General features: G+C 41.2%; 1 protein-coding gene across 1 annotated transcript in view; it reads right to left on the bottom strand.

The window, feature by feature from the left end:
• sult4a1 (sulfotransferase family 4A, member 1) overlaps positions 1-27,349 on the bottom strand; it is a 48,453-nt gene extending 21,104 nt beyond the window's left edge. The window contains exons 1-3 of the mRNA XM_060839466.1: positions 27,108-27,349; positions 4,150-4,280; positions 202-282 (exon numbers count right to left, since the gene is read on the bottom strand). Coding sequence (XP_060695449.1) covers positions 202-282; positions 4,150-4,280; positions 27,108-27,276 — 381 coding nt within the window. The 5' untranslated portion in view covers positions 27,277-27,349. The remainder of the gene's footprint in view (positions 1-201; positions 283-4,149; positions 4,281-27,107) is intronic.
• Between the last annotated feature and the right edge of the window lie 359 nt (positions 27,350-27,708).

Genomic DNA, 27,708 nt, shown 5'->3' with positions numbered 1-27,708 from the left:
ACTCCATACCCAAATATAAGCATCTGTCCCCACCCTGATCCACTGCTATATGTAAAGGAGAAAGTGCAGGAAACATTCAAGAGAAGAATGACCCATGGATGTATATCCAAACTGAGTTCAGTTCCAACATTTATAATTCAAATCAATTTCTGAAGAGTTTCAGCAAACTGTTACTGAAGATGCTTGATGCAGATGTTTTACCTTTGACTGTCCATTGTGCAGGTCCGTGGGCAGGAAACGATACGGCAGGTGGCATTTAATGAGGCGAGGGGATGTCAGTTCCTAAAGAAAAAGATAAAGTCAACCTGCAGCAATTTACCTTTCTAAAATGAATAGGTTTCTTCAGCTTTTCTCTCCATTGGGTTCTGTCCCTTCATCCACAGTATTTCCAACCCAGGGGATGAACATGGAACAAGCATCCAAGCATTGGGGTGTTTTACAGAGCTGATAGCAATAAAGGAAAAGAAGTTGCCATTCAACCAAGCCTAACCCACCCTCCAACCAGATCATTACTAATCATCTGCCTCAATGCCACAATCTTGGACTATCACCCTTGAAGTCTATAGTCTCTGGAAAGGTATTGTTTTGTTTTGAACATGCTCAATGTTTGACCTTCCACGGCCTTCTAGGCTCAAGGATTTCAAAGATTCCTCCTCATCTCAATCTTAAGTGGCCTCCACCTTACTCTGACATTATATCCCTTGCTTCCACACTCATTAGCCAGGTAAAACATCCAGTGTACATGTACCTGATAAAAACATTATAGAATGCAGGGAAATAGATGGTGACATCTTGAAAATGTCCATATTACAGAGGAGGAAATGCTGGATGTTTTGAAATACATAAAAGTGAATAAATCCCCAGGACCTGATCAGGTGTACCCTAGAACTCTGTGGGAAGCTAGGGAAGTGATTGCTGGGCCTCTTACTGAGATATTTGTATCATAGATAGTCACAGGTGAGGTGCCAGAAGACTGGAGGTTGGCTAACATGGTGCCATTATTTAAAAAAGGAGGTAAGGACAAGCCAGGGAACTATAGACCAATGAGCCTGATGTCAGTGGTGGGCAAGCTGTTGGAGGAAATCCTGAGGGACAGGATGTACATGTATTTGAAAAGGCAAGGACTGATTAGGAATAGTCACCATGGCTTGATGTGTGGGAAATCATGTCTCACAAACTTGATTGAGTTTATTTGAAGAAATAACAAAAAGAGGATTGATGAGGACAGAGCAGTGGATGTGATCTATATGGACTTCAGTAAGGCATTCGACAAGGTTCCCCATGGGAGACTGGTGAGCAAGGACAGATCTCGGAATACAGGGAGAACTCGCCATTTGGGTACAGAACTGGCTCAAAGTAGAAGTCAGAGGGTGACGGTAGAGGGTTATTTTTCAGACTGGAGGCCTGTGACCAGTGGAGTGCCACAAGGATCGGTGCTGGGTCCTCTACTTTTCATCATTTATATAAATGATTTGGATGTGAACATAAGAAGTACAGTTAGTAAGTTAGCAGATGACACCAAAATTGGAGGTGTTGTGGAGAGCAAAGAAGATTATGGGCCAATGGGCTGAGAACTGACAGATGGAGTTTAATTCAGATAAATGTGACATGCTGCATTTTGGGAAAGCAAATCTTAGCAGGACTTATACACTTAATGGTAAGGTCCGAGGGAGTGTTGCTGAACAAAGAGACCTTGGAGTGCAGGTTCATAGCTCCTTGAAAGTGGAGTCGCAGGTAGACAGGATAGTGAAGGCGGCGTTTGGTATTCTTTCTTTTATTGGTCAGAGTATTGAGTACAGGAGTTGGGAGGTCATGTGGCAGCTGTACAGGACATTGGTTAGACCACTGTTGGAATATTGCGCTCAATTCTGATCTCCTTCCTATTGGAAGGGTGAAACGTGAAAGGGGTCAGAAAAGATTTACAAAGATGTTGCCAGGGTTGGAAGATTTGAGCAACAGGGAGAGTTTGAATAGGCTAGGGCTGCTTTCCCTGGAGCGTCAGAGGCTGAGGGGTGACCTTACACAGAGGTTTATAAAATCATGAGGGGCATGGATAGGATAAATAGACAAGGTCTTTTCCCTGGGTTCGGGGAGTCCAGAACTAGAAGGTATAGGTTTAGGGTGAGAGGGGAAAGATATATTTAAAAAAAGACTTAAGTGGCAACTTTTTCACTCAGAGGGTGGTACGTGTATGGAATGAGCTGCCAGAGGAAGTGGTGGAGGCTAATCCAAATGCCTTTTAAATATTGCAATTTTATGGATACATGAATAGGAAGGGTTTGGAGGGATATGGGCCAGGTGCTGGCAGATGGGACTAGATTGGGTTGGGATATCTGGTTGGCATGGACGAGTTGGACCGACGGATCTGTTTCCATGCTGTACATCTCTAGGACTCTATGACTCTAAATTTTGCAAACTTCAATGAAATCAAGCCTAGTTTCCTCAAACTCTCCTCATAAGAAAATTCCACTAGTCTTGGTGAACCTCTCTTGCACTCCCTCTATAGCAAGTATATAAGGGGACCAAAACTGTATAAAATATTGTGCCATGTCTCAATTGCAGCAAGACATTTTTATTCCTGGATTCAAATCCCTTTTTAATAAAGGCCGGTGTATCAATTACCTTCCTTATTGATCTTTGTAGCTGCAAAGTACATTTTAATGACTCATGAGCAAGGACTCCCAGGTCTCTTCGGACACTAACACTGCCTAAGCTCTCACCATTTAAGAAATATTCTGCCTTTCTGCTTTTTCTACCAAAGTAGATAACATTACTTATTCACATTATATTCTATTTGCCATGTTCATGTCCATTTACTTAGTGTGTCCAAGTCTGAGTGAAGCCTCCTTGCAACTTCCTCACAACTTACATTTTGTCTCACCAACAAATGCGAGATATTACAATTGGTCTCCACAACCATATCATTTGTATAAACTGTGAATAGTTCTCAACCTAGCACTGATCTTTGTGTTACTCCACTAGAAACAGCCTACCATCTTGAGAATAACATCCATTCTCTGCTTTCTGTCCATGACCAATTCTCAATCCATACTAGCATATTACCCCCAATTCCACACACTCCAGTTTTATTTCCTAACTACCTGTGTGGGACCTTATCAAAAGACTTCTGAAAATCTAAATATGCCACATCCACTGTGTCTCCTTTGTCTATGCTATGAGTCAAATCCCAAGAAATTCCAACAGGTTTGTCAAACACAATTTTCCTTTCATAAATCCATGTTGACTCAGCCTAATTTTACCATTACTTCTAAGTGTCCAGTTCTGCAGCTTTTAGAACAGATTATAACATTTTCCCCATTACTGACCGCAAGCTAATGGGTATGCAGTTCTCCATTTTCCCTCCCTTCTTAAATAGCAGGATTATATTTGCTACTATTGAATCTGCAGAAATCTTTCCAGAATTTATAATGGTTCTTTTTCAGAATTCTAATGTCTCCACTATCTTTATAGCCATGTCCTTCAACACTTTAAGATATTGTACATCTAGTCCAGGAGAATTATAATGTTTAATCCAGTTATTTTTTTTTCCAAATCATAGCTCTTTAATAATGTTTTCAGTTTGTCAATTTGTTGCCCTGTATTCCAGGCTCCCTTTCAGTATTTTTCTCCATGAAGACAGACACATGTAATTGCTTAGATTCTCCATCCATTTTCCTATTCTCCACTATAAATTCACTCATATACACCAGGAATAGGCTCACATTTATCCTGATCAGCCTTTATTTTTTCACGGACTTAACTAAGTTTTTATAGCCTTCCTTTTGGTTTCTCACTAGCTGGCATTTCATTTTCTCTTTCACCTTGTTTTATCCTCGCCTTGTTCATCCTTTGGTGGGTTCTAAATAACTCCCACCCTGCCTTGGAAAAGGTGAGAAGTAGTATCAGGCAAAGATCATTCACACGGCACCAAAAGGGGAAAAGAAAAAGGCAGTGTGGAGTGGAGAAAGTGGGATGGAGGAAGGAGAGAGAAAAAAAAGAATGGGGTATACAAAGATTAAAAAAAGGGTTTTTGCACGACCAAAAGGAGTTAGAGAATGACAAGATTTGAAATTGCTGTACACGCGATTCAACCTGATCCATGCCACATACTGGAACGAAATGAAACACATTCAATTCAAGTACTCTTACCTTAATGATGTCAAGGCCAGGCTGAGGGTATTCCAGCACAGGCACTTGCTCATCAATATTCATTATTCCAATCTCATCTGGGTCAGCATCTTGGCTCACTAGATACACCAGCTCCTGAAGTAGACTTGTTCCTGTCAACAAACCATGGCAAGTAAACATCCACATTTTTGAGTTCAGTTTAAGCATGTAATTCTATTCAGTGCGTGCCTTGCTACTTCTCGTTACCTGGTGCAACTTTTAATGTTGAAGGTGTTCTTATTTAAGCCATCAAAATATTAACAGGAAAAGACAGCACAGTGGCTCAGAAGTTAGTACAGCTGCTGCACAGCATCAGAGATCCAGTTCGATTCCAGCATTGGGCGACTATTGTGTCTCCCAGTGCCTGCATGGGTTTCCTCTGGTGCTACGGTTTCCTCCCACAGTCCAAAGAGGTGCAGGTTAGTGGGTTAGTTATGGGAAATACAGGGTTACAGGGAAAGGGTTGGTGGGGGAGTGCGGGGAGGGCACTGATTCTAGGCGGGATACTCTTCGGAGGGTCAGTGCAGAGTCAATTGGCCCAATGGACTCTCTCTGTGCTGTAGAGATTCTACGACACAGACAGACAGACAGAGTTGATAAACCATTTACACTGATTGGGGATTCTAGAACTGAGGCAGGGTCTGAAGATTAGGGCCAGATCACTCAGGACAGATATTAGGAAGCATTTCCACACACAAAGATTGGTAGATATTTGGAACTCTTCCACAAACAGCAGTGAATGCTGGATGCATTATTAACTTTAAATCTGAGATAGAGAAACCTTTGTTAGGCAAAACATCGAGGGATATGGGCCAAAGGGCAGACACAGAGGAACCTTGATTATACAAACGAGATGGGCCGGCACTATTTCGTTCGGATAATTGATTATTCGGTTAATTGATTCAATTCATTCCCTCTGGGGCTCGGAATTTTCTGTTAAGCCCACTCCCCGTTTAGGAAACTGGGCAGCAGCATCAATTGTTAAAGTTCACTTGAGAATGTGACTTTTGAATGTTCTGCAATTTACATATGAAAGAACTGAAACCAACAGGTTCATTCTAAAAGACGAGAGACTTAACAAACAATTCAGGTTTTCTTCAACATACAATTTCAGTTACATCACACTGTAAACTTTTGCTATAAATTCTGTGTCTTACAATCTTATACTCCAACCACCTAATGAAGGAGCAGCACTGAAATCTAGTGCTTCCAAATAGACTTGTTGGACTATAACCTGGAGTTGTGTGATTTTTAACTTTGTACACCCCAGTCCAACATCGGCATCTCCAAATCAGGACCACAGGTCAGTTAGGATTTTATTGAATGATGGAACAGGCTCAAGGGGCTGAATGGCCTACTCCTGTTCTTCAAAGGCCCTCACCAATGCTGCCCTTTAGCCAGTCACGAGCAATTGTTTCTAAATGATTAACTGATGATCCCTCTCCTTAAGTCCTTCCATTTTAGATGACAACACAGCTGCCTGGATTTTCATCAAGTCAGGGGTGAAGTTTTAAAAAATTGGGCAGTTCCTGATTCCAGGATTCTGATACCATTCCCAAGCTTTTCCATGTTCATTAGGATCTTCAAGAATTCAGGTTGCAACCTTGCATTTGCAACTGGCCGGCTTCATTGCGGATATCACCATGTCCTTGCCTTCTGCAATTCTGACATAGTCAAGCCAGGTTTTAAAGGACTCCGTTCATTGCACCGCAGAGGTGTCATGAACTAAAGTTTGCAGGAGAGAACTTTTTGAAAGTCAAGTTCATGGGATGTGTGCTGTCAGACCACTGCCAATCTTTCAGCACCATCCCTCACTCCTCTACCCATCCTCCTGGATACTGGTTGTTGAACAGTATTTGACCAATTTCAATCCCAACCCTAGACAAAACATCACTGGCCTCATGATTCAGAAACAAAACTGGAACATGGCCCCTTGGGTGAAAGGTTTTGATGTGTCTGACATATCAATGACTCAGTTGAAGAAACAGAATAGAAAGTACCCACTTTCACTTTATATAAAGCTGGATTGGAAAGCAAGTCACGAGGAAGATAAAAAGTCTGGTCCAAAAGGATATGGACAGGTTAAGTGAGAGAGAAAAACAAGACAGAAATGTGCAGTTATCATTTTCGGTTGGTTAAATGATCTACATTTATATTTTAAGGGTGAGAGGCTTTAGAGTGTTAATATACAGAGGAACCAGTCTATCCTTATGTACAAATCATAGAACATTTAGGCATTTTATTATGTTAAATGTTATTACAGAAGAATTGGATTATAAGAGTAGAGAGGTCTTACTCTTTAGCTGGTTTCCTCACCAAAGAAAGGATATACTTGTCTTGGAGCGAATGCAATGAAAATTCACTGGCACGATTCCTGAGATGGGTGTATTGTGGAGAAAGAGGAGATTAGGCCTTTGAGTTTAAGTTTAAAAAAGCGAAAGAGATCATCTTACTAAAACATAAAGTCATTGAAGGACTTAACAAGATAGGTGCCAACAGGCTGAAATCTGGAATTAAAGATCAAAACATAAAGCTTCAGCTATTGAGAACCAAGATGAATGTTGTAAATGTTGGCATTTTCTTACTTCAAAATGCTGTGGATGTTCATTCACTGTCTATATTAAAAAAAAAATTCAATGGACTTTTGGACGCATAGACATCAAGTGATAGAGAGAAGGTGTGGGAAGACCAAAATCTCAAAGAACAGCAGAGCAGGACCTAGGAGCCATCGGCCGTACCCCTGCTCCTGGCAGAGAAACGGTATAAGGTAGTTCTAAATTCAGAGCTATCCTCGGCTCAGTGTTAGGCTTGGAGTTGGAGGGTTGAAATTCCAATGCTTTGGTTTGGTGGTTTATTCATTTTAGTAACAGGAAATGTAGCAAAGCCAAATTATTGCAGTTGAGTTGAACCTTCATGAGTATCAAAGAATCATTTGGGAATATAAACCCACATTTTTTGACGTGGAAAAAGAGCAGTCAGCAATCATTACAGTGAGAGCCTCCTGGGTTCTCTACATGTTTACTGTCTGTTACATAGAAAGAACCAGCTGCTCAGCCTCTGCTGTCATCTGTAAAATGAATAACTTCTCAAATTATTAATATCAAAACAAGTCCTTTTTGTCTCTTTTGATTTAAGAGTTACAAAAAGGTTCTTCATCTTGTCTTGTGGACAAGCATTTGACAGGAATATTTTGGGTATTTCTTATTATTAGAATAGATGGTTGCCATCATTTCAGGATGTGCGGCAATGTGAATGAACTCATTACTCACACAATCCTATGAGAGTTTATTTGGATAGCTCCTGAAAGCAGGTACAGGGATTGCTCTGTGAGATAAACCTCTGGTTATTCAATGTAATGCAGGTAGAACACCAACTTGATATTGCCTTCTGCTAATGCTCGTCAAGTTATTTGTCAAACATTCAAATGCCTGAGCTTACCCTCACATGCTTAATGCTTGTGCAAAATTCAGGCACAGCTCAGAGATGATTTGCCTGTTATACAACTATATCAGCCATATTCTACAGTTTACATGACAATCAATAACATATTTCCCTCTTTCTTGTGGAACAAGGTGACCAACAACCAGAAGCAGCTACAAATAAGTGGAAATGGACAGGCGTCTCTGCAAGTCCTAACTCCATGGTGCTGACCATAGTTGGAATGTCTACTGCCATGGCCAAGGGCATGGTGAGGGGCACAGACGAAACAAAGGTGATAGTATCATCATACCGAACCCTCCTACTCATTTCCCACTTCCTGCTCATCCCACTTACTGTGACGTACAAGCTGGAGATGGTTTAGGGTGCATTTAGTATGACCGCTGCCATTAAATGGATCAAAGAGCATGCACAGGACCACAGCCTCAGGATCAAGAGAGGACTGAGATGGGGAGAAATTTCTTCTCTCAAAAGACCGAGAATCTTGGAAATTCTTTGTCCAATGATGGCCCATCATTAAGTATATTTAAGGCTGAGATAGACTTTTTTTGGTCCTGCAAGGAAACTAGGGACATAGGGAACGAGGCGTTGAAGCCAAAGATCAGCTTTGATTACATGGAGTGGGGAGCAGGGCTGACAGGCTGTGTGCTCTACTCCCAATGCTAGTTCTTCTGTCTTTACAGCATGGATATTCAGCAAAAAGAAAAACCTCCTTCAGCACCTGACACACCACTCCTTGTTGGCGTTTGGAACTCAAAACATCTACAGAATGTAGATGCTATAGAATCTTAGTAACAGCCAGAAGAAATCAACTAGTAATTAAACTGCACAAAATTTGTCAAGAGTCATTCCTGCTGTTGAAGCTGTGCAAAGTTAAAACTGGGCAATAGCTAGAGGGATGAGCTCCAAAATAGCACAACAAGCATCGAATCAGTTGCAAAACTATGGGGAGGACATAAGAGGTGAGTTGATATCTCTCAGAGAGAGAGAGAAAATTCAATCTTTCAATTTTTCTTGCACGTTGCTCACTGTTTTTGAGAAGAGCTGGCAGGTGCCCAGGTTAGCAACAATAGGTATGTAATGAGTAGGCAGGGAGTATCTGAAATGAGCTGGAGGGGAAAAAAAAATAATAGTTGTACTATAAGAGTCTGAAGCAGATAATAGAATCCCTCATGGAAGAACTTTCGTGATAGAAATGATAAGTCTTTTTTTCAATGTTATATCTCAAATAATACTTTTCTACTGAAGGAATACTGGAAGTGCAGCACAATACCGAAGTACTAACATACATCATTTGCACCAACTCTGCTGACTTTATGTTCTTTATTGGAAGTTAAAGGCTCAGTCTGGCTCTAAGGATGGAGGCAAGTGGAAAAGACAATATAGCCACTGATAGAGTACTGGACACACAGCAGTTGTCCATATTTTTTGGCTGAGTTTCATGTGGAATAGCATAAAATAGTATTCTGATCTGTGTTGCAAGGATACATTAAGAGTATTGAATTAAGTGTATTATGATGTCCCCCATGCCAGCAAGCAGACTTCCAGTTTAAAAATAGAAAGAATGATAGTGAATTTGCTGAACACATTCCCTTGTCCCAATGAATTACCAGAAACATTTCTATCGTGTCCTTGAGCTGGAATGCACATTCACATTGTATTTTATTGCATGGTTTTATGAATACATGTAGAATTAAGTGTAATGTATTATCAAAAATGTCAAGTTTAAAAACACTGCCACCAACGTATGAATTACAACATTCTTACTTTTGTCCAGAAATGGCGATTTTTCTCATCTCATTGTAGTGTTTTGTTCTTGCTTGCATTCCTCAGTTCTCGGATATTGATTCAATTCTTGTTCATAGCCCATATACTACTCAGGCACAATATCCCTGTCCACTGAAATTCCTATCTCAATGCCTTACCTTCTGTCATCCTTCTGAAAATGTTTCTTTCCACCTAATCTCTTGGCCTGACCTGACAATTCCTTCTAACGATTCTTTTTCTTTCGTCACACTGTATAGTGCTCTAAGACAGGTTTCCAACATGAAAATGTTACATAAAACTACAATGCTGTCACTTTGACCAGAACCTGACAAATACAGAAAAAATGTTTTGCAAATTATAAAATAACACATCAGGCTCTTTACAATTTTTGTCTTGTTCTGCTATGTTTGTCTATTAAATAATGAAAATATTCTTTGAGAAAAATGGATTGTGTGATGTAAGGAGTGTGATGTACACATTTTAAAAATTTTATTTACTTTCAAGATAAAAATTTGAACGAGTGGCGTGTGAATTTTGAACTGTGTGTGTGAATGAGTTCAATGCTGAACAGGTCATGATTTTTTTTAAAACAGTATGAGAGAGGGAGTGCTTGTGGTAATAACAGAGTTAAAAAAATCACAACACCAGGCTATAATCCAACAGGTTTAATTGGACGCACACTAGCTTTTGGGTAGTTTCTATCATGCCCTTGAGCTGGAATGCACATCGAGCTGTGAATGTGCATTCCAGCTCAAGGACATGATAGAAACCACCTGATGACGGAGCGGTGCTCTGAAAGCTAGTGAGCTTCCAATTAAACCAGTTGGGCTATAACCTGGTGTTGTGTGATTTTTAAACTTTGTACACCCTAGTCCAACACCGGCATCTCTAACTCATGGCTATAATAGGGATTTGTTTGCATCAAGTGTCTTATATGTGGGCAGAGTAAACATTGAGGAGCAATAGGTTGCTTTGGCTTTAGAGGAATCAGGAATTATTTTCTTCTTGGAAAAAGACCAATAGCTTGAAAATTCTTTTTCCTCAGTTCACAAAACTTGAAGTTAGATATATGAACCAGATTCTCCCAGAGGAAGGAGTTATTTTGGACCTGTGAGGAAATAAGGTTTACCTCAGGTGTTAGGATTTAAAATTTAAATATTGCAGACTAGAAATTGTTGGTTTGAATCCCGAATGAGGTTATTCGAAGTCCAGGAAATCTGAGCTCAATTGTGTGGCTAACCAAGGAAGGGGCTACCAAATGCTCAAGACTAGGAATTATTCAAAAAAAAAGTAAATTTAGAACTACAGATGTGATAAAGAAGTTAATTTCTTTATGTTTGAGGTACAGTAACATGTTGGTGTTAGGATAAATGGAATTGTATTTTTACTGCGGGTTTTCAAATCGTATCATATGTCAGTATCTTGGTTTACTGATTTTATTATTAAAACCAAATTGGGATCAGTTTAGCTCAGTTGGCTGGACAGTTGATGTGTGATGCCAACAGCAAGGGTTCAATTCCTATCACTGGTTGAGGTTACTGCGAAGGCCTCACTTTCTCAACCTCTCCCCTCATCGGAGGTATGACGACCTCAGGTTAAACCACCACCAGCCATCTCTTTCTCTAATGAGAAAGCAGCCTTATAGTCTGGTGAGACTATGGCAACCTCATATGGGCCTCTCAGAAAAACGGACCATAAAATTATAGAATTTTATATTTGAATTTTTACAAAAAAAGTGATATATGCTGACTTATTGACTCTCAGTCAGAAAGGAAGGGATGTGGCATTTCAGTTAATTTCTGGAAGCTTAAACCAGGAGGACTAGCAATATTTCAGGCAAAGTTCAACTTCACAGTTATTCTCTTGTGACCTCTGCTGTGAAGAATGTATAGGACACTTAAATAGACAGATCATAATTAGCTAAAACATCCATTATCAGTAAAGACAGATTTTCTACTGGCATGAATTATCTAGGTTCAGGTGAAGAAATTACTGAAGAGGCTACAATGTCTGTGCAGCAATGCAAGATTTTACTTAGCCTAAGTTGTTGCATTCAGAAAATGATACTTGGGAAGGAAGGGGAATGGAAAAGTGGAATTTTATTGCTGCTTAATTTTTTTTGTTCTGTCACATTTGTATTATCTGCAGTCACAGAATAAAAAAGATTGTGATAAGTTGATAAAGTGAAAATTCTGAAGTGCCGATCCCCAATTATTATGCCATGTATAAATCCTAGGTGCAAAATACAATCTCAATGTTTATACCTGGACTGGAAAATCGACAGAAGCTATTGCCTTTAATAGGCCTTGCAGGCAGTTTTTATGGCATCACCCTGAGAGGATACTATGAGCTTTACACACATTCCCAATACGGACATTCAGCACAAGAGTGAATTTTAAACAAATAACGACCAAGGATATAAATAACTGGAGTCAAAGATCAGAAAGAAAATGCAGTACTGCAGTAGGTCCATTAGCCAGTGCATTACATCACTCTTTCGAACCAGCCAATTCTTCATAAGGGGGTGGGTGGGGGAGGGGAAATCTGTTTAGAAAATAAATTCAATTCATAAAAGAATGGACCAAACACCATTCATTTTTCTTTGTTTATTTGATTGGAGATTAGTTATGAATCTCAATGTGAAAAATTATTTCTTTCCCAATCCAACATACATTTGAAGGGAAATCTGATTATTCCTAGGGCACTTTAGTACCTGCCCTTCTGTGGAAGACAGGATACTAAACCTTCAGTCCTGGTCTGTGGGATTCCAATTTATTCCTGATGCATAACCCTTTCTGACAGAAAGCATTAACTCTTTGCCCACCAACTCATATTGTACTCCTATGAAATAAGCAACAACAATAAAAACCTCACTTAATTAACTGGTATAAAGTGAAGTAAATATAATACTATACCAGCACAAATTCCCTGCTACATAGACGAAAGACTGTGCCTTTGTGTTATAGCATATTCAGTATGTCAATTGCTTCTTGCTTTAACCTTCGGGAAGATTAAAATTGTCTTTTTTTCTGCTTTGTTTGATTTTTGAATATTCTACAAGTGACAATTTTTGGGTTTCTGTAAATGAGCCTCCAAACCAGTTTGAGTTTTAGATTATGAAGCTGAATTTGAGATACAGTACGTCACAGTCAGAGCCCTCTCTAATCCATAGAGCAAGCTTCACAGTTCATATCTGGCCAATGGAAGCAAGTTAAAAATGCAGCCACCGGTCTCTTGTACATGAAAAAAAAATCAAATTATCCAGTAATTCCCATAAAACAAAAAGTAATAGAGAGCAGGGAGGGGTTTTCGCCGCAGAGTAATTTTAATCAACTAGTTACTTCAAAATTAAAAGGGGTGTGTTGTGTTCAAAACATTAGAATTAGATAGATAATGTATTTTATTGTCTGTTTGGTTTTATAGCACTTTCAAAATCAGGGACTCTGAACAAGCTTTGAAACGGAAGCAATGATTTCAACGGATTGAGAGAAAAAAAAGTGACATTGCTAGGGGAATGAAGCTCTCACCCTCCTCCATTGCCAAGGTCTGAGCAGGACTTACACAGTTAATGGTAGGGACCTTGTCAGCATTGTTGACCAGAGAGAGCTGGGCATTCAGGTACATGGTTTCCTGAAAGTAATATCTTAGGTAGAGTGGTAAACAAGGCAAATGGCACACTTGCCTTCATTGGTCAATGCATTGAGTATAGGGGTTGGGACATCATGTTGAGGCTGTACAAGACAATTGGTGAGGCTACTTCTGGAATACTGCATACAGTTCTGGTTGCGTTGTTACAGGAAGAATGTTATTCATTGGGAAGGGTGCAAAAAAAAAGATTTGTAAAGATGTTACCAAGACTGAAGAGTTGAGTTATAAGAGGAGGCTAACAAGCTAGGACTTTTCTCCCTGGGGCACTGGAGGTTGAAGGGTACCTCAGCAAGGGTTATAAAATCATGAGAGGCATAGATAAAGTGAATAACAAAAGGTCTTTTCTTCAGGGTAGGGGTGTTCAAAACTAGAGGTTCTAGGTTAAGCAGAGAGAGGGGAAAGATTTAAAAACGGCTTGAGGGACAACATTTTCACACAGAGGATGATGTGTAAATGAAATGCTTGAGGAAATGTAGATGAGGCACAGTTACAACATTTAAAATACATCTGGACATGACGGAAAGGAAAAAAAAGAGGGATATGGGCCAAATGCAGGCAAATGAGGCTAGTTTAGTTTCGGAAACCTGGTCAGCATTTACGAGCTGGGCTGAAGGGTTCATTTCTGTACTGTATGACTCTGAGACCAACCTACCCTTACACCCTCATCTGCACTGCTCTTACCCTTCTGGATTGATCTGCTCAATAGAACCAGCTGAGTAAATGGAAACATATGCACACTTAGGTAGACAGAGGATACGAACTGGACTCTAGAATACTCAAACTGCATGGTCAATTCTCACAATTTTGAAAACTCACTGAATAAAATCTATCCCCTAAGCCAAGTCTGATTACCATCAAGCTAAGCGACTGTTACCTGATGACAGAGTACTTTCCTGTTTGAAGCAGCCAAAGCCTTGAAATTTCGCACATTTATATAAATCAGAGGTGTGCTTATCAATGCTTTACTTTTTTTGAACTTGCCAACTTGCAGAGAATAACGGGTTTCGAGGCATTCTTAAAATGGAAATCAGGAGGGCAAAAAGGGGATAGGAGATATACTTCTCTGCCAAGGCTAATTCAAAGACATTCTAAAAGTTCATTAGGAGCAAAAGAGCAACTAGCGAGAGAACAGGACTCTTTAAAGATCAAAAAGGTTATTTATGTGTTGAATCACAGGCGAAATTCTAAATGAATATTTCATGTCAGTGTTTTTACTATGGAGAAAGAAATGGAGGCTATAGAACTCTGGGAAATAAGTGTTAATGAGGACTGTTTTCAAGACATCAAGAGGAGGAGTAAACGGAGGTCTTAAAATACATAACGGTGGACAAATCTCCAACATCTTCTCAAGTTTATCCCAGGGCATTCTGGGAAATTATGGAAGGAATTGTGGAGTCTCTAGCAGAGCTATTTGTATCACCTATAGTCACAGGTGAGGTGCCAGAGCACTAGAGGGTGCCAAATGTGCCTTTTTTAAAGAAAGGCTGCAAGGAGAAGCCTGGGAACTACAGACCGATGAGTCTAACATCAGTAGTGGCTAAGTTCTTGGAGGGGATTCTGAGAGATAAGATTTACAAGCATTTGGAGAGACAAGGACTGATTAGGGATAGTCACCTTGCCTTTGTGCATGGGGAAATCTCACAAATTGATTGTTTTGAGGATGTAACTAAAAAGATTGATGAAGGCAGAGTGGTGTCTTTAGTAAAGCCTTTGACCAAGGCTCCGCATGGTAGACTAATAAGTAAAGTTACATCACATCAGGTTCAGGGAGAGCTCATCAGTTGTATACAAAATTGGCTTAACTGTAGGAGATAGAGAGTGGTAGTGGAGGGTTGATTTTTGAACTGGAGACCTGTCACCAATGGTGTTCCGCGTGGAATAGTGTTGAGTCCATTTTTTTCGTCATTTGTATAAATTATTTGGATGAGAATTCATGAGGAATTGTTAGTAAGTGTGCAGATGGCACCAAAATTGGTGGTAGTGAAGAAGATACTGTAAGATTACAGAGGGATTTTGATCAATTGGGCCAATGAGCTGAGAAGTAGCAGATGGAGTTTAATTCTAATAAATGTAAGGTATTAGATTTTGGTAAAACAAGCAAGGATAGGACTTATACAGTTAATGGTGGGACCATGGGTACTGTCGTCTAACAGAAACATCTCAGGGATTGGGTATATAGTTCTTTGAAAATTGTATCACAGGTAGACAGGGTAGCTAAGGCGGCAATTGGCACACTTGCCTTCATTGCTCAGAGCATTGAGTATCAGAGTTGAGACATCATGTTGAGGTTGTATAGGATGTTGATGAGGCTGTTTTTGGAATACTGTGTGCAGTTCTGGTTGCCCTGCTCTCGGAAAGATATTATTAAATTGGAGAGGATTCAGAAAAAATTTGCCAGGATATTGCTGGAACTAAAAGGTTTGGGTTAGAGGGAGAGGGTGCATAGACTGTCTTTTTTCCCCTGGAACATAGGAAGTTGAGGGATGACTTTAGAGGTTTATAAAATCATAAGGGGCATTGATAAGATGACTAACAACACAGTCTTTTCCCTAGGGTGGGAGAGATCAAAACTAGGATACACAGTTTAGTTTGTGAAATTTCGTCAGTATGGATGTGTTGGATCGAAGGGTCTGTTTCCATGTTGCATGACTCTATGACAAATGCTTCGGCCTTATATTTTGCCCTGATGTGCTGTGCTCATTGAGGATGGAGATATTTGTGGATCCTTCTACTCCTATTAGCCAGTCAACTATCCACCACCATTCACTATTATTGTATGGGCAGATTTATCAATTTGTGGCATTTACTTATTTAGTGATGCTGTGGACAATGAAAACAACCAACCATTTTCGGGACCTAACTGTTAAAACACTTGTTTCTTGAGAAGTCTTTTACAAACTCCATTCTAAGATCTTTCGGTAGAAATACATATTCTTTCCAAGTGGTTACAGAGGAACCTCAATTATCTGGCATTCAATTATCCGGCAAGATCACAAGGTCCCAATGCTCGGCTAAACTATGTTATCTGGCATTTGATTATCTGGAATTCGATTAACAGAACAAAATACTGCCCACCCATGTTATTCAGATAATAGAGGTTCCTAGGTATTTCAATTGTTCTAACAAAAGCATAACATCAAAGTCTCTAGTTACAATAAAAGAAATCTGCTTGGGAAGATATAAATCTTGCAATTTGGCATTGTTTTTCTGTTTGAGTTTAACTCAATAATGTTAATTGTTGTTAAAGCAAATATAACATTTTGATCATGGATGAAATCTTGTTAAAGCTTCAAGGCTCTCACCTCTTTTCCAAACCACAAGCCAATCAGCCAATGTCAAGGTCACTGCCTAGAATCAAGACCGTGAGGTCAGACACTTCATGTACTGAGAAATGACAGCCTACCAGAAGGATATGCTCAGCAGCACCATGGGGAGAGGCAATGGATGCTGCTTGGAAGACATGAACTAAGTCCCAGGAGTGGGGAGCAACAGAGGCCGCAGGTGAATAAGGTGGCATAGATGGAATCCACAGGGTGCGGGTTGCAGGAAGGTCAGCAGAAAAGGCTTTTTACTGTCAGTACCAATGTCCCCATCCCTTACTTGATATCCAGACCCTTGATGAGGCACTGAATGATTTTGATCAAGGGACCTCAAAACCTCCGTACCTACCAGAGCCAACTGATCGCATGGTTCTACCTGGCATTCATGCCATTAGCAATGCTTAAGGGCTGCCACTGGCAGCAGATAACAAGGATGATTGTAGGCCTTTCCACCCTCAGAGGGAAAAGGTGGTGGAACTCAGGTACACCACATCCCTCTCTAATTTAAACTCACTTCTTTCCTCCAAGCCTACCAACACCAAGAATAGAGGATTCTGCCCTGTACATTTGAAGATATGTTCAATCCTATGAGAATTTTCTCAGAAACTGTAATTTACTTAATTTGTACCCTCATATTTTGTGAAATATTCCAAATCTTCAAAGTCATTTGCAGGGCAGGCAGGAGGTTCAGGAGTGGAAGAGAGTGAAATCCTTCCATTTACTGTTTTTAACCAACTGGTTAATACTTTCATTCAACATTCACTTGCACTTTTTCACAATAACATTAATGTATTTATGTTGTCGCCCAATTATCTCTCACCCAGTTAGTGAAAATTGTGCACAACGAAATATCAACCCTTTAAAAAAAAAGCATATCAAAAAAGTATCATTTTTCAAGCTACCCTCACATTTTCTATCAGAGTGATAAAGGATTAAAGTGTAGCATTATTATAAACGGAAAGTTAATCTCCTTTGAAAAACATGGGATTAAAAAGTAGCCAATCAAGCCCACTCCTCATATAAATGAGCCATTATATTCTCTCTTCGACCTATTTAATTTTCTACAGAAATATTCATAAATATTCTCCAAGCCTGGAGTCTAAATTATACAAAACTCCATTGTTATTTGTTCATAAACAGGTCTTTATTGTTCAAATTTAGTTTTATGCCTCCAACAGACAAAACGGCCTTCCCTATTGGAACACAATCATATTCCCAACTCTATATCTTCTTCAAAACTACACAAACAGTTCACTCATCCACACTGGAATCTGTCATTGTATAAGTATCAGCATGTTGTAAGAGATAATATTGGGAGTGAGCGATACAGTTACCTCAGTTGGATGGACATCTGGTTTGTGATGCGGAGTCACCAATAGCACAGGTTCAATTCCTGCACTGGTTGAGATTAACCACCTTCTTAACCTCTTCCCCCTGCCAGAGAGGTGGTGATTCTCAGGTTAAATCACTACCAGTCATCTCCCTCTAATGAGACAGTAGCCATATGTTCCTCTGGAATCATGGCACTTTTACTAAGTATTGGTTGTGAAATCCATGGAGAAAGTGAGAATTGCACATGTTGAAGACTGATGGTCAAAAAGTATAGCACTGAAAAAGCACAGCAGTCAGGCAGTATCTGAAGAACAGGAGAGCCGACGTTTTGGGCATAAGCCATTCATCAGGAATGTGGAAGGGAAAGAGCACTGAGATATAAATAAGGGGTGGTGGAAGATAGCCGGGAAGGTGATCGGTTTGAGAAATACTCATTGGTCACTACAGTTTCTAATGACCTAATACTATCCATTATTCCCCATGAAATCACTCACCCTGATGAAAAAACATCTACTGAAAGACATAAATAAGGAAAAAAAAAGCCATGGGATGAACGTTGGGCAAATAATATGATAGCAGGTATTTTAGATTAGATTAGATTACTTACAGTGTGGAAACAGGCCCTTCGGCCCAACAAGTCCACACCGACCTGCCGAAGCGCAACCCACCCATACCCCTACATTTACCTCTTACCTAACACTATGGGCAATTTAGCATGGCCAATTCACCTGGCCCGCACATCTTTGGACTGTGGGAGGAAACCGGAACACCCAGAGGAAACCCACGCAGACACGGGGAGAACGTGCAAACTCCACACAGTCAGTCGCCTGAGGTGGGGATTGAACCCGGGTCTCTGGCGCTGTGAGGCAGCAGTGCTAACCACTGTGCCACCCGTGCCGCCCACCATGAATATTTTGTATTAATGGGAAAGATGTGCTGTTGCCCAAAAATCACCAAAGCAAGTTAGGGAATGAGTGAAGTGTGTATACAATGGGATTGCACCCAAGTATACAGTTTAGTTCATTGTTCTGTGCAGTACCACAATCTAACTTGTCTAAGTATTGTGGTAATTTCCCACTTTTAACAGTCTGAATGATTCCTTCTGGTGCAAATACCAATTGTAACCCATGGAAAATTGCTCAGTAGCATTTTCTCACATATTTAGTATCAGAATAATGCTAATTATCCCTGACTAAAGGCAAAATTTGGATGTTTTCAGGCTCAGGAATACTCACAGGAGAGGAGGGGAGGGGCCGGTGAAAGGTTGTGGCAAAAAGGAGAGTGTATAATTGGAAAAAAGGAAGAGGGGAACTTGCAGTTATATAATATCTTTCATGACCTCAGAATTTTCTTCATGACCACAAAGGTAACAAAGTAATATTAAATATGCTGCTGAAATGTAGGAAAAGTAACAATCAATTTGGTTTCTATAAAGATTTTACAAGCAACGCCACATTTGATAAGGTGATTTGTTTCTGTAATGCTGGTTGAGTGATAAATATTGTCTAGAACATTATTCTTCGAATCATGCCATGGGGATCATGTGCACACATCTGAGGCAGCACACCGAAATACAACACCAGTGTGTCAATGCAGCATTCTCTTTGTACTGCAATGAAGGAAAAGTCTGGATTATATGTTCAATTCTTGGAGCGTGCTAACCAGCTTCTAACTCAGGGACACTGAGGCAAAACTGACACTTAGAAACAGATCATGGAGGCATGATGTCAAATTTTGGGATATTTCAAAGGCAATGATTTTCCTAGGATCTCTACCAGAAAGACTGGAAAAGATTCATGACTATAAGGTGTACAGAATTAACAAGAGTGTGTATTAAATAATGCCATAATGTCAAAAAATATCCAAAATTGGTCATAATGTGAGGAGCAATGAAACAGACGCAAGTCAAAAAAAAAAATCAGAGGAGATAAATATTGGTTTGGAACATGGATTCTATCTTTACATTTCTCACCAAACCTACAAAGTGGCTCGAGTATTATCTGTCTTTATCCCAGGTTTCTGGCATCCACGATTCTTTCAAAACAGCAAGAACTAAGTTTGGAGGTGACAGAAGTACAGATCAGTGTTACATTGGCTGATGGACAGACCTGGATGAAGAAGCAGGTACTGTTATAGAGGTGGTCATTCTGATAGGGATTATGTAGGAGCAGAAACTGAGTCTGGAGATAAGGTTCTAAAGAATCTGAGAAAATTGGAGCATGGAATCCAAAACAGAAGTACATACTTTGTGGTGGGGCAGTGGGGCCAAGATAGTTGTTTGACTGTAGGAAAATGAGATATATCCATTAGATAAACCAAGATCCTGGGTTAATAATATGTTGCCAAAATGCATACAATCATTACTGTATATTATGGCATACATCATATAATGCACCTAATTCAAAAGGATAATGCACAGAAACATGAATGTTTTGCTGAAATCAATACAATCCTTTTTTTTAAAAAATCAAAGGAACAATCAATATCTTGACTCTTCTTTGAAATCCCTTTAGAACACATGGATTTCAATCTAGGAACTGTACATTCAGTCAATATCTTATCCATTACGTCCTATTACAAATAAAGTACAGCACAGACTTGACAACAAAAAAGAAAACTACATTCCATGTGTTTGAAATGCTACTATCCAAAACAAGTGTAAGTTTGTATAAGGGAAACGGTCCTCAAAATGCATGTTTCTTAATTGTAAAGCTATCCTGCTAAACTATTCACCCGGTTTCCCCAAAACTTATAGCTTATATAAAGATATATATGAAAAGAATATACTTAGGAGCAGGCACCACTGATTTCTGAAAGAAGATTGTTAATTATAAATTTGGATGGGCAAGATACAGTGGATACAGCACTATGGACTTGCAAACATTATCCCATTATAGATGATTGGAGAATATTAAGAGGCATTGAATTAAAACAGGCTAGAAAATTGAAACTAAGAGAGAGGAGATAAGAACAACTTCCATGTACATGTTATTCCCTACGTTAAGCTGTCGCCTTAGTGAACTAATAAGCTTTTATTATCCATTTCCATTAAGGGCTGTTTTGAATTTCTAGCTTAATTGGGTTTTTGTTCCCTTTGAAAATGTTAGTTAATTTTTGCTAGTTTCCTATTTTAGCATGAGTACAATTTGATGAAATACTCTAGAACGTAAAGACGTATAAAATTATTAAAACAGGCACATTTTTATGCTAACTTGAAACTTGACTTTGAAAGCTTTTTCTCAATGATTCAAGGTTTATAAGGATTTTATATTATGGAAAATTTATTCCTAGTTTTTAAAAAGTGCATGTTGTATTTATCAAGATGTTAATTAGATGCTAGCACTAGGAAATGGAACGCATTATTGTTTCAGACTCCCATTGCTTAAATTGAACAGTTCTAAGTCAAGAATAATACAAGTCCCCACACAGTAATGTTTCCTTTGTCTTAAATTGTGAAGAGCCAACTGTGAAGAAATACCCAATATGTTTCCTTTCCTATTAGCATACCAATATCTCCTGTGGTTGCATTAAATAAAATTATCAATTGAGGATAGTACCCTGTTGTGAGCAAATACCCAATTGACACTACCCAATCTGATTTACCTTACACAAATTAGACAGAAGGCTTGTATCCTATAAATCAGTACTAGATCCTAAATTTTCAAAAATGACCATTGCACCATCCACTGCCTGTTGCATTTTAGATTTCCATTTTCCACCATTTACTTTGATACTGGCAGAGCAAAAATAATGGAAAATAAAAAAAAAAGGACACAATCACCAGGATTTTTAATCTGTTGAATTCAGCTAATTTCACATTTGGATTCATTGTGTACGAGATCCAACAAAATATGCTGATTCCTGTAATAGATGATTCCTCATTTCAAGAAAGCAAAGAATCACAAAATCACAGAATATGGAAACAGGCCCTTCAGCCCAACAAATTCACACTGATCCGCAAAGAATATCCCACTCAAACACATTTCCCTGCATTTACCCCTGACTAATGCACCTAACCTACACATCCCTGAATACTATGGACAATTTAGTATGACTAATTCACCTAACCTGCACATCTAAAGATGGTGTGAGGAAACCAGAGCACCCGGAGAAACCCATGCAGGCATGAGGAGAACGTGCAAACTCCACACTGACAGTTGACCGAGGCTGGAATTGAACCTGGGCCCCTAGCACTGTGAGGCAGCAGTGCTAACCACTGAGCCACCTTTTCCATTAGAAGAGTAATGCTTTCAATAAAATCACCAAGAAAAGAATTTGATATGAACATCTTCATTGTTAACAGTGATTTCCTGCTTATGCTATTGAAAATGTCATTTTGAAAGGTGTTTTTGTGCACTGAGACAAACCCATATCATGTATGCTTTGTCTCTTTTGGGCAATGTCATTAACGAAGAGAGTGTCCAGATGTGTATGTGCTTTTAATATTCAAACCAATGAAGTAACCTCAGAGTATGAAGCAAATGGTACGGTTTCTCCAACCAATGGGCCCATTAAGCTTGAGAAACATTCTTAAGGCACGGCTTGTGAATAAACTGAAGTTTAAAAATGTGTTGCTGGGACAGCGCAGCAGGTCAGGCAGCATCAAAGGAGAAGGAGAATCGATGTTTCGGGCATAAGCCCTTCTTCAGGATTCCTGAAGAAGGGCTTATGTCCGAAACGTCAATTCTCCTGCTCCTTTGATGCTGCCTGACCTGCTGCGCTTTTCCAGCAACACATTTTTAAGCTCTGATCTCCAGCATCTGCAGTCCTCACTTTCTCCAAGTTGAATAAACTGAAGTGCTTATTTTGTGTGCAGCAACTAGACTCATCTAAGTTATACATTTCCACTTTTATTTTAAACAGAGGATTGAGGCAATTTCCATGTGGCTAATGGGACAAAACATTTGATAGGGTCTCAAGGCAGAAATAATACACGGAAACTAGACAAAGTGAAATATAATAACCAATAAAAGTAGCATGGATCAACTTAGGAAACAGTGAATTGCAAAGGGAAGATGTCATACTAAATTGGAATGACAGATATTGCTAGACAGTGTGATCCATCTTACTTTCTGGAATGTTAATTTTCAGTGTGACAATTTAAGAAGATACAACATTATATTATGCTGCTTATTTACACACGAGCAAGAAAGTGATTTTATCCCAAACGCCAGGATGTACAATGGTGTATATCTGAAATCTCAATGCCCTGAAACCTTAGACTAACAGGAAAATAGCCTTCATTAATTCACTTGTCAATGGTTACAAACTGATAAAAAGATACCTTGAAAATTCAACCAAAACAACCTGAAAGGTTTGTAAGGCTGTTATTTTAAAGGCCACACTAACAGAGAAATTGTACAAGTGTTATGACTTAAATATCATTTTCAAACCATGACAATTTTTACCTTAACAAATCATTACCATACATATTATATTAGAAAGCTCATCAATCATTTTTATGTGATTTGCTGTGGATGGGGGATGGTGAGGAGGAGTTTTAAGCCCCCTTTGCAACACATATGCAGAGAGGCAGGGAGAGGGATACTGAGCATGAAGAGATATGGATCATAAGAACAGCAATACACTCAAACATGTTCTGCCATTCATTAGCTCGGTACCTTAACATAAATCTACCCACCTTTGTTCTCTAACCCTTAACAGCAAAATTCCATCAATCTTACTTTTGACATTCTCAAATCAACCAAGCCTCATCAGTTCCAGATCTACACTATTTTTGCATGATCTTGACATCACTCCTGAGCAACCCAGTTTGAGTTTTTAAGGTTATTCCCCCCCCCCACTTATTATTTTCCCTGCTGGTAGAGACCACAATATGCTCCACTCCACTTGCCAAATCCTTAAACCATCTTAAACTCCTCAATTAGATCATCACTTAATCTTCAATATTGAAGGAGTACAAGCCTAAATTACAAATACTGGCCTTGTATTTAATCCTTTAAAAATCTATATCAGACTGGTTAATCTGTTCTGTCTCCCTTCCCTAGTGTGCCCTGTACTGAATGCAATCCTCCAGAATATAACCAGGATTTTATACAGTTGTGTCTTAACTTTGTATTTCTTGCCCCCTCAAAATAAAGGTTCATGTTCATTCAACTTCATAATTAAATTTCATTCTCTAGTTGTTGTTGATGATATCCGAACAGGAGCTTTGTATTTCTTGGCTTGTTCATAGTTCCTAGTATATTGTTTACAAAAGAAAGATTGATCATTCTTTAGACCAAATGGATGATCTCTCAGTTCCCAACACTGACTCCAATCTGTCAGTTTTACTCAATCACTTAATCTGTTAATGCCCCTTTGCAACTTTGTTTCAATCTACACCATTCATTGTGCTACCTAGCAGTGGCACCAGCAAACTTGGATAGAGACTATTTTTTCATTAATCCATTGATTAATTCATTGATAAATATACTGAAAAACCTCAGGCCCAGTGCAGATTCCTGAGACATCATTACTTATACCCTGTCAATTGAGAAACACACCTATTATTCTAACCACATTTTTTTATTATTATTCATTCACAGAATGAGGGCATCGCTGTCGAGGCCAGCATTTATTGCCCATTCCTGATTGACTGTCAAATGCCCTCTGGCCAATCACATTGCTGTGGGTCTGGAATCCCATGCAGGCAAGATCAGGTAAGGATAGTAGTTTCCTTCCCAAAAGGACATTAGTGAACCAGATGAGTTTTTTTACAACTATTGACAATGGATTTGTGGTCATCATGAGATTTTTTTTAAAATTCAGATTTTTTTTAGTGAATTACCATCTGCCGTGGTGGAATTTGAACCCTGCTTCCCAGAACATGATCTGGGTCTCTGGATTAACAGTCCAGTGATGATACCACTACGTCATTGCCAACCCTGTATGCCGTGGTAATACAAAAAATGATGGATACCGAACACGTGAAATAATAACATTGTTCAGATGAAGAGTCACTGGACTTGAAACAGGAACTGTTTTCTTCACAGACAAGCTGCCCTATCTGCTCCATTTCTTCAGCAACTTCTGTTCTGGGGTTGAGGAGAAACAGGATATTTGCGAGTAGCGAGGTATGTGGGGTAACATAGGTTTTGGGGCTACCCCATGTAGATTTTGATGAAGTGATGCACAGGAATTGGTGCGAGTGGCAGGGTGATGATATTGCTACATTGTGTGGATTTAAGGAAGGGCCACTGGTTTTTGTATTGCAAGAGGGGAGTTGTTTTGGAAGAAATACATAGAGGGGTGCTGGAGGGAGGGGTCACTGTATGTGCGTGTAGGGATGGAAGGAGGAAATGGATGGCTTTGGTGGGCTAGCGGTGTGGGGTTAGATATAGTGAGAGTGGAGGGGGATATGGGGAATGAGAAGGCTGAGGGGGAATGAGAGGATGGAGGGGGCAATGCAAGGGCAGGGAGTAATGCGAGGGTAGAGAGAGGGATGGAGAACGCAAAGGTGGAGGGTAATGAGAGAATGCAGGGGAATGTGGAGGGTGATGGGGAACACGAGGGTTGGGGAGCTGGGGGGAATGAGAGGGTTGGGAGGGAATGGAGGAATGGGGGGAAGGCAGAGGGGGTGTGGGGGAATGCAGGGTTGAGGGGATGCAGGTAATGCAAGGGTGGTGGCAATTGGGGGAACACAAGGGTGGGAGGAATGTGAAAGGGTAATGCAGGGTGGAGGGGGATGGGGGAACACGAGGGCAGGGGTGGGGATGGCGGAACATGAGGGTTGGGGTAAGTGTGGAGGAGGGGATGAGGGAATGAGAAAGTGGGGTGGATGGGGGGGGAAATGATAGTGTGGAGGAGGGGGATGGATGGATAGCGAGCGTGGGAGGGTGATGCGAGGGTCGCGAGGTTATGGGGGGAAATGGAGGGTGGGAGGGGGAATGTGAGCGTAAATGGGGTGAACGCCAGGGTGAGGGAGGATGGGGGGGATGCAGGCAGATGAGAGGGTCAAATATGATATGCAAGGTGGGGGGGAAATTCAGCGAGGGTGGAGGCTGGGGAACACAAGGGTGGAGGGGAACGTGCGGTTGGAGGGGGGGGTTGGGGGAATGAGAGATTGGAGGGAAGATGGGGAGAATGAGAGGGTGGAGGGCAGTATGGCGGGATTTGGGGAATGCGAAGACAGATGTGGGGAACACGAGGGCATGGGGCAGTTGCGAGGATAGTGTGGGGAACACAAGGGTGGATAGGGGAATTCGGGGAACGTGAGGGCAGAGGGACGGATGCAGGGAATGTGAGGGCAGAAGTGGTAACATGAGGAACGCAAGGGTAGGGGCGATGTGGGGGAATGCGAGGGTGGTGGGGGGGCCCACAAGCAAATGCAAGGGTGGACAGGGGCAATGGGGAGAATGTAAGGGTGGAGGAGGATGTGGGTGTGAGCGCCAGGGAGGAGTGTGTTTGGGAGAATCATCACAGAGAAGGGGATGTGGGGGTTGAGGGGGTAGGTATGAAATATGAGGGTGAAGTTGGTGAGGGGTGGAATGTGGGGGTGGAAATGGTGCGGAGGCAGTACAAGGGCATGGAGTCAGATGAGAAAATGTAGGGTTGGAGTCGATGAAGGCTTAATTTGGGTGTCGGGTCAGTGGGGATAATGTGGGGGTGGAGTGGGTAATGTGGGAGTGGAGTCGGTGAGGGGGGCATGTGGGGGGATGGAGATAAGGGAAGCAATGTGAGGTTACAGGTTTGTGAGGTAAGTTTGGGGGTAGAGGGGTGAAGAATGTTGTGGTGGGGGCAGATATGTGTGGTGGGGGTAGCCGGGATAATGTGTGTGTTCTATCCCTGGGTGATGTGTGTGTGTGTGTGTGTGTGTTTGGGGAGGGGGTGATCTATCTGCGGGTGATGTGCGTGTGTGTTTGGGGAGGGGGGTGATCTATCCCTGGGTGATGTCTGTGTGTGTGTTTGGGGAGGGGGTGATCTATCCCTGGGTGATGTCTGTGGGTGTGTGGGTGTGTTTGGGGAGGGGGTGATCTATCCCTGGGTGATGTCTGTGGGTGTGTGTGTGTGTGTGTTTGGGGAGGGGGTGATCTATCCCTGGGTGATGTGTGTGTGTGTGGGAGGGGATGATCTATCCCTGGGTGATGTGTGTGTTTGGGGAGGGGGTGATCTATCCCCGGGTGTTGTGTATTTGTGTGGGGAGGGGGTGATCTACCCCTGGGTGATATGTGTGTGTTTGAGGAGGGGGTGATCTACCCCTGGGTGATGTGTGTGTGTGTGTGTGTGTGTGTGGAAGGGGGTGATCTACCCCCGGGTAGGGGAGTCGGTGATGTGCTGCTGTCGCCTGGCGGCGGTGTCTGTGCACCGTGCTCAATGCGGCTCAGGGTTGGTACCCAGTGCAGGATGTGACTGGATCCCGGGCTGGGGGTTGCCTCTCCCCTCCCCGGGGTTTGCAGGAATCGGAGCGGGCTGAGGTAGAGAGAGGGATCCTACCGGATTTGGGGTAGGTGACGATCCAGATGTCGCTCTGCCTGACCGGGAAGTTGGCGATCTCCTCCATCTTCCCCCTGCAGAAGGGAGGCAGCCGCACTCCATTGTACTCGAAGTATTTGCTGTCGAACTCTCCCGGGGTGCCGGGGGTCTCTGCCTCACTCTCTGCCATCCTCCCGGGGGGGAGCAGGTGGAAGGGACACGGCCTCAGCACACAACCGCTCTCCTCCGCTCCGGTTCCGGCGTGTTGCCCAGCCCCCGAGCCCCGCAGCGGCTGCAGCCTCCTCCCCGTGTGAGCAGCTTTTAAAGGCGCAGGCACCAGCTCTCAATGCGCCGACAATTAAACCCCCCCCACACACACTGCTCACCCACATCGCTCCCATTCCAACCACCAACTCCTCCCTCAACAGTTCTCAACAAAAACAAAATAAAAGCCCTGAACTTAAAATGCAGCAACTACACCGACCTTTCTAATACCAAGGTAAAAACAATGACTGCAGATGCTGGACACCAGAGTCTGGATTAGTGGTGCTGGGATGCTGCCTGAACTTTCTCATACCAAGCCAGTCAACCCCATTCGGAGGTAAGGGTCACCGGACCCGAA

Source organism: Hemiscyllium ocellatum, chromosome 19 (genome assembly GCF_020745735.1).
Source record: "Hemiscyllium ocellatum isolate sHemOce1 chromosome 19, sHemOce1.pat.X.cur, whole genome shotgun sequence".
NCBI classification, from domain to species: domain Eukaryota; kingdom Metazoa; phylum Chordata; class Chondrichthyes; order Orectolobiformes; family Hemiscylliidae; genus Hemiscyllium; species Hemiscyllium ocellatum.
Note: the sequence above shows the minus strand (reverse complement) of the source record. Positions and strands in the feature narration are given on the sequence as shown.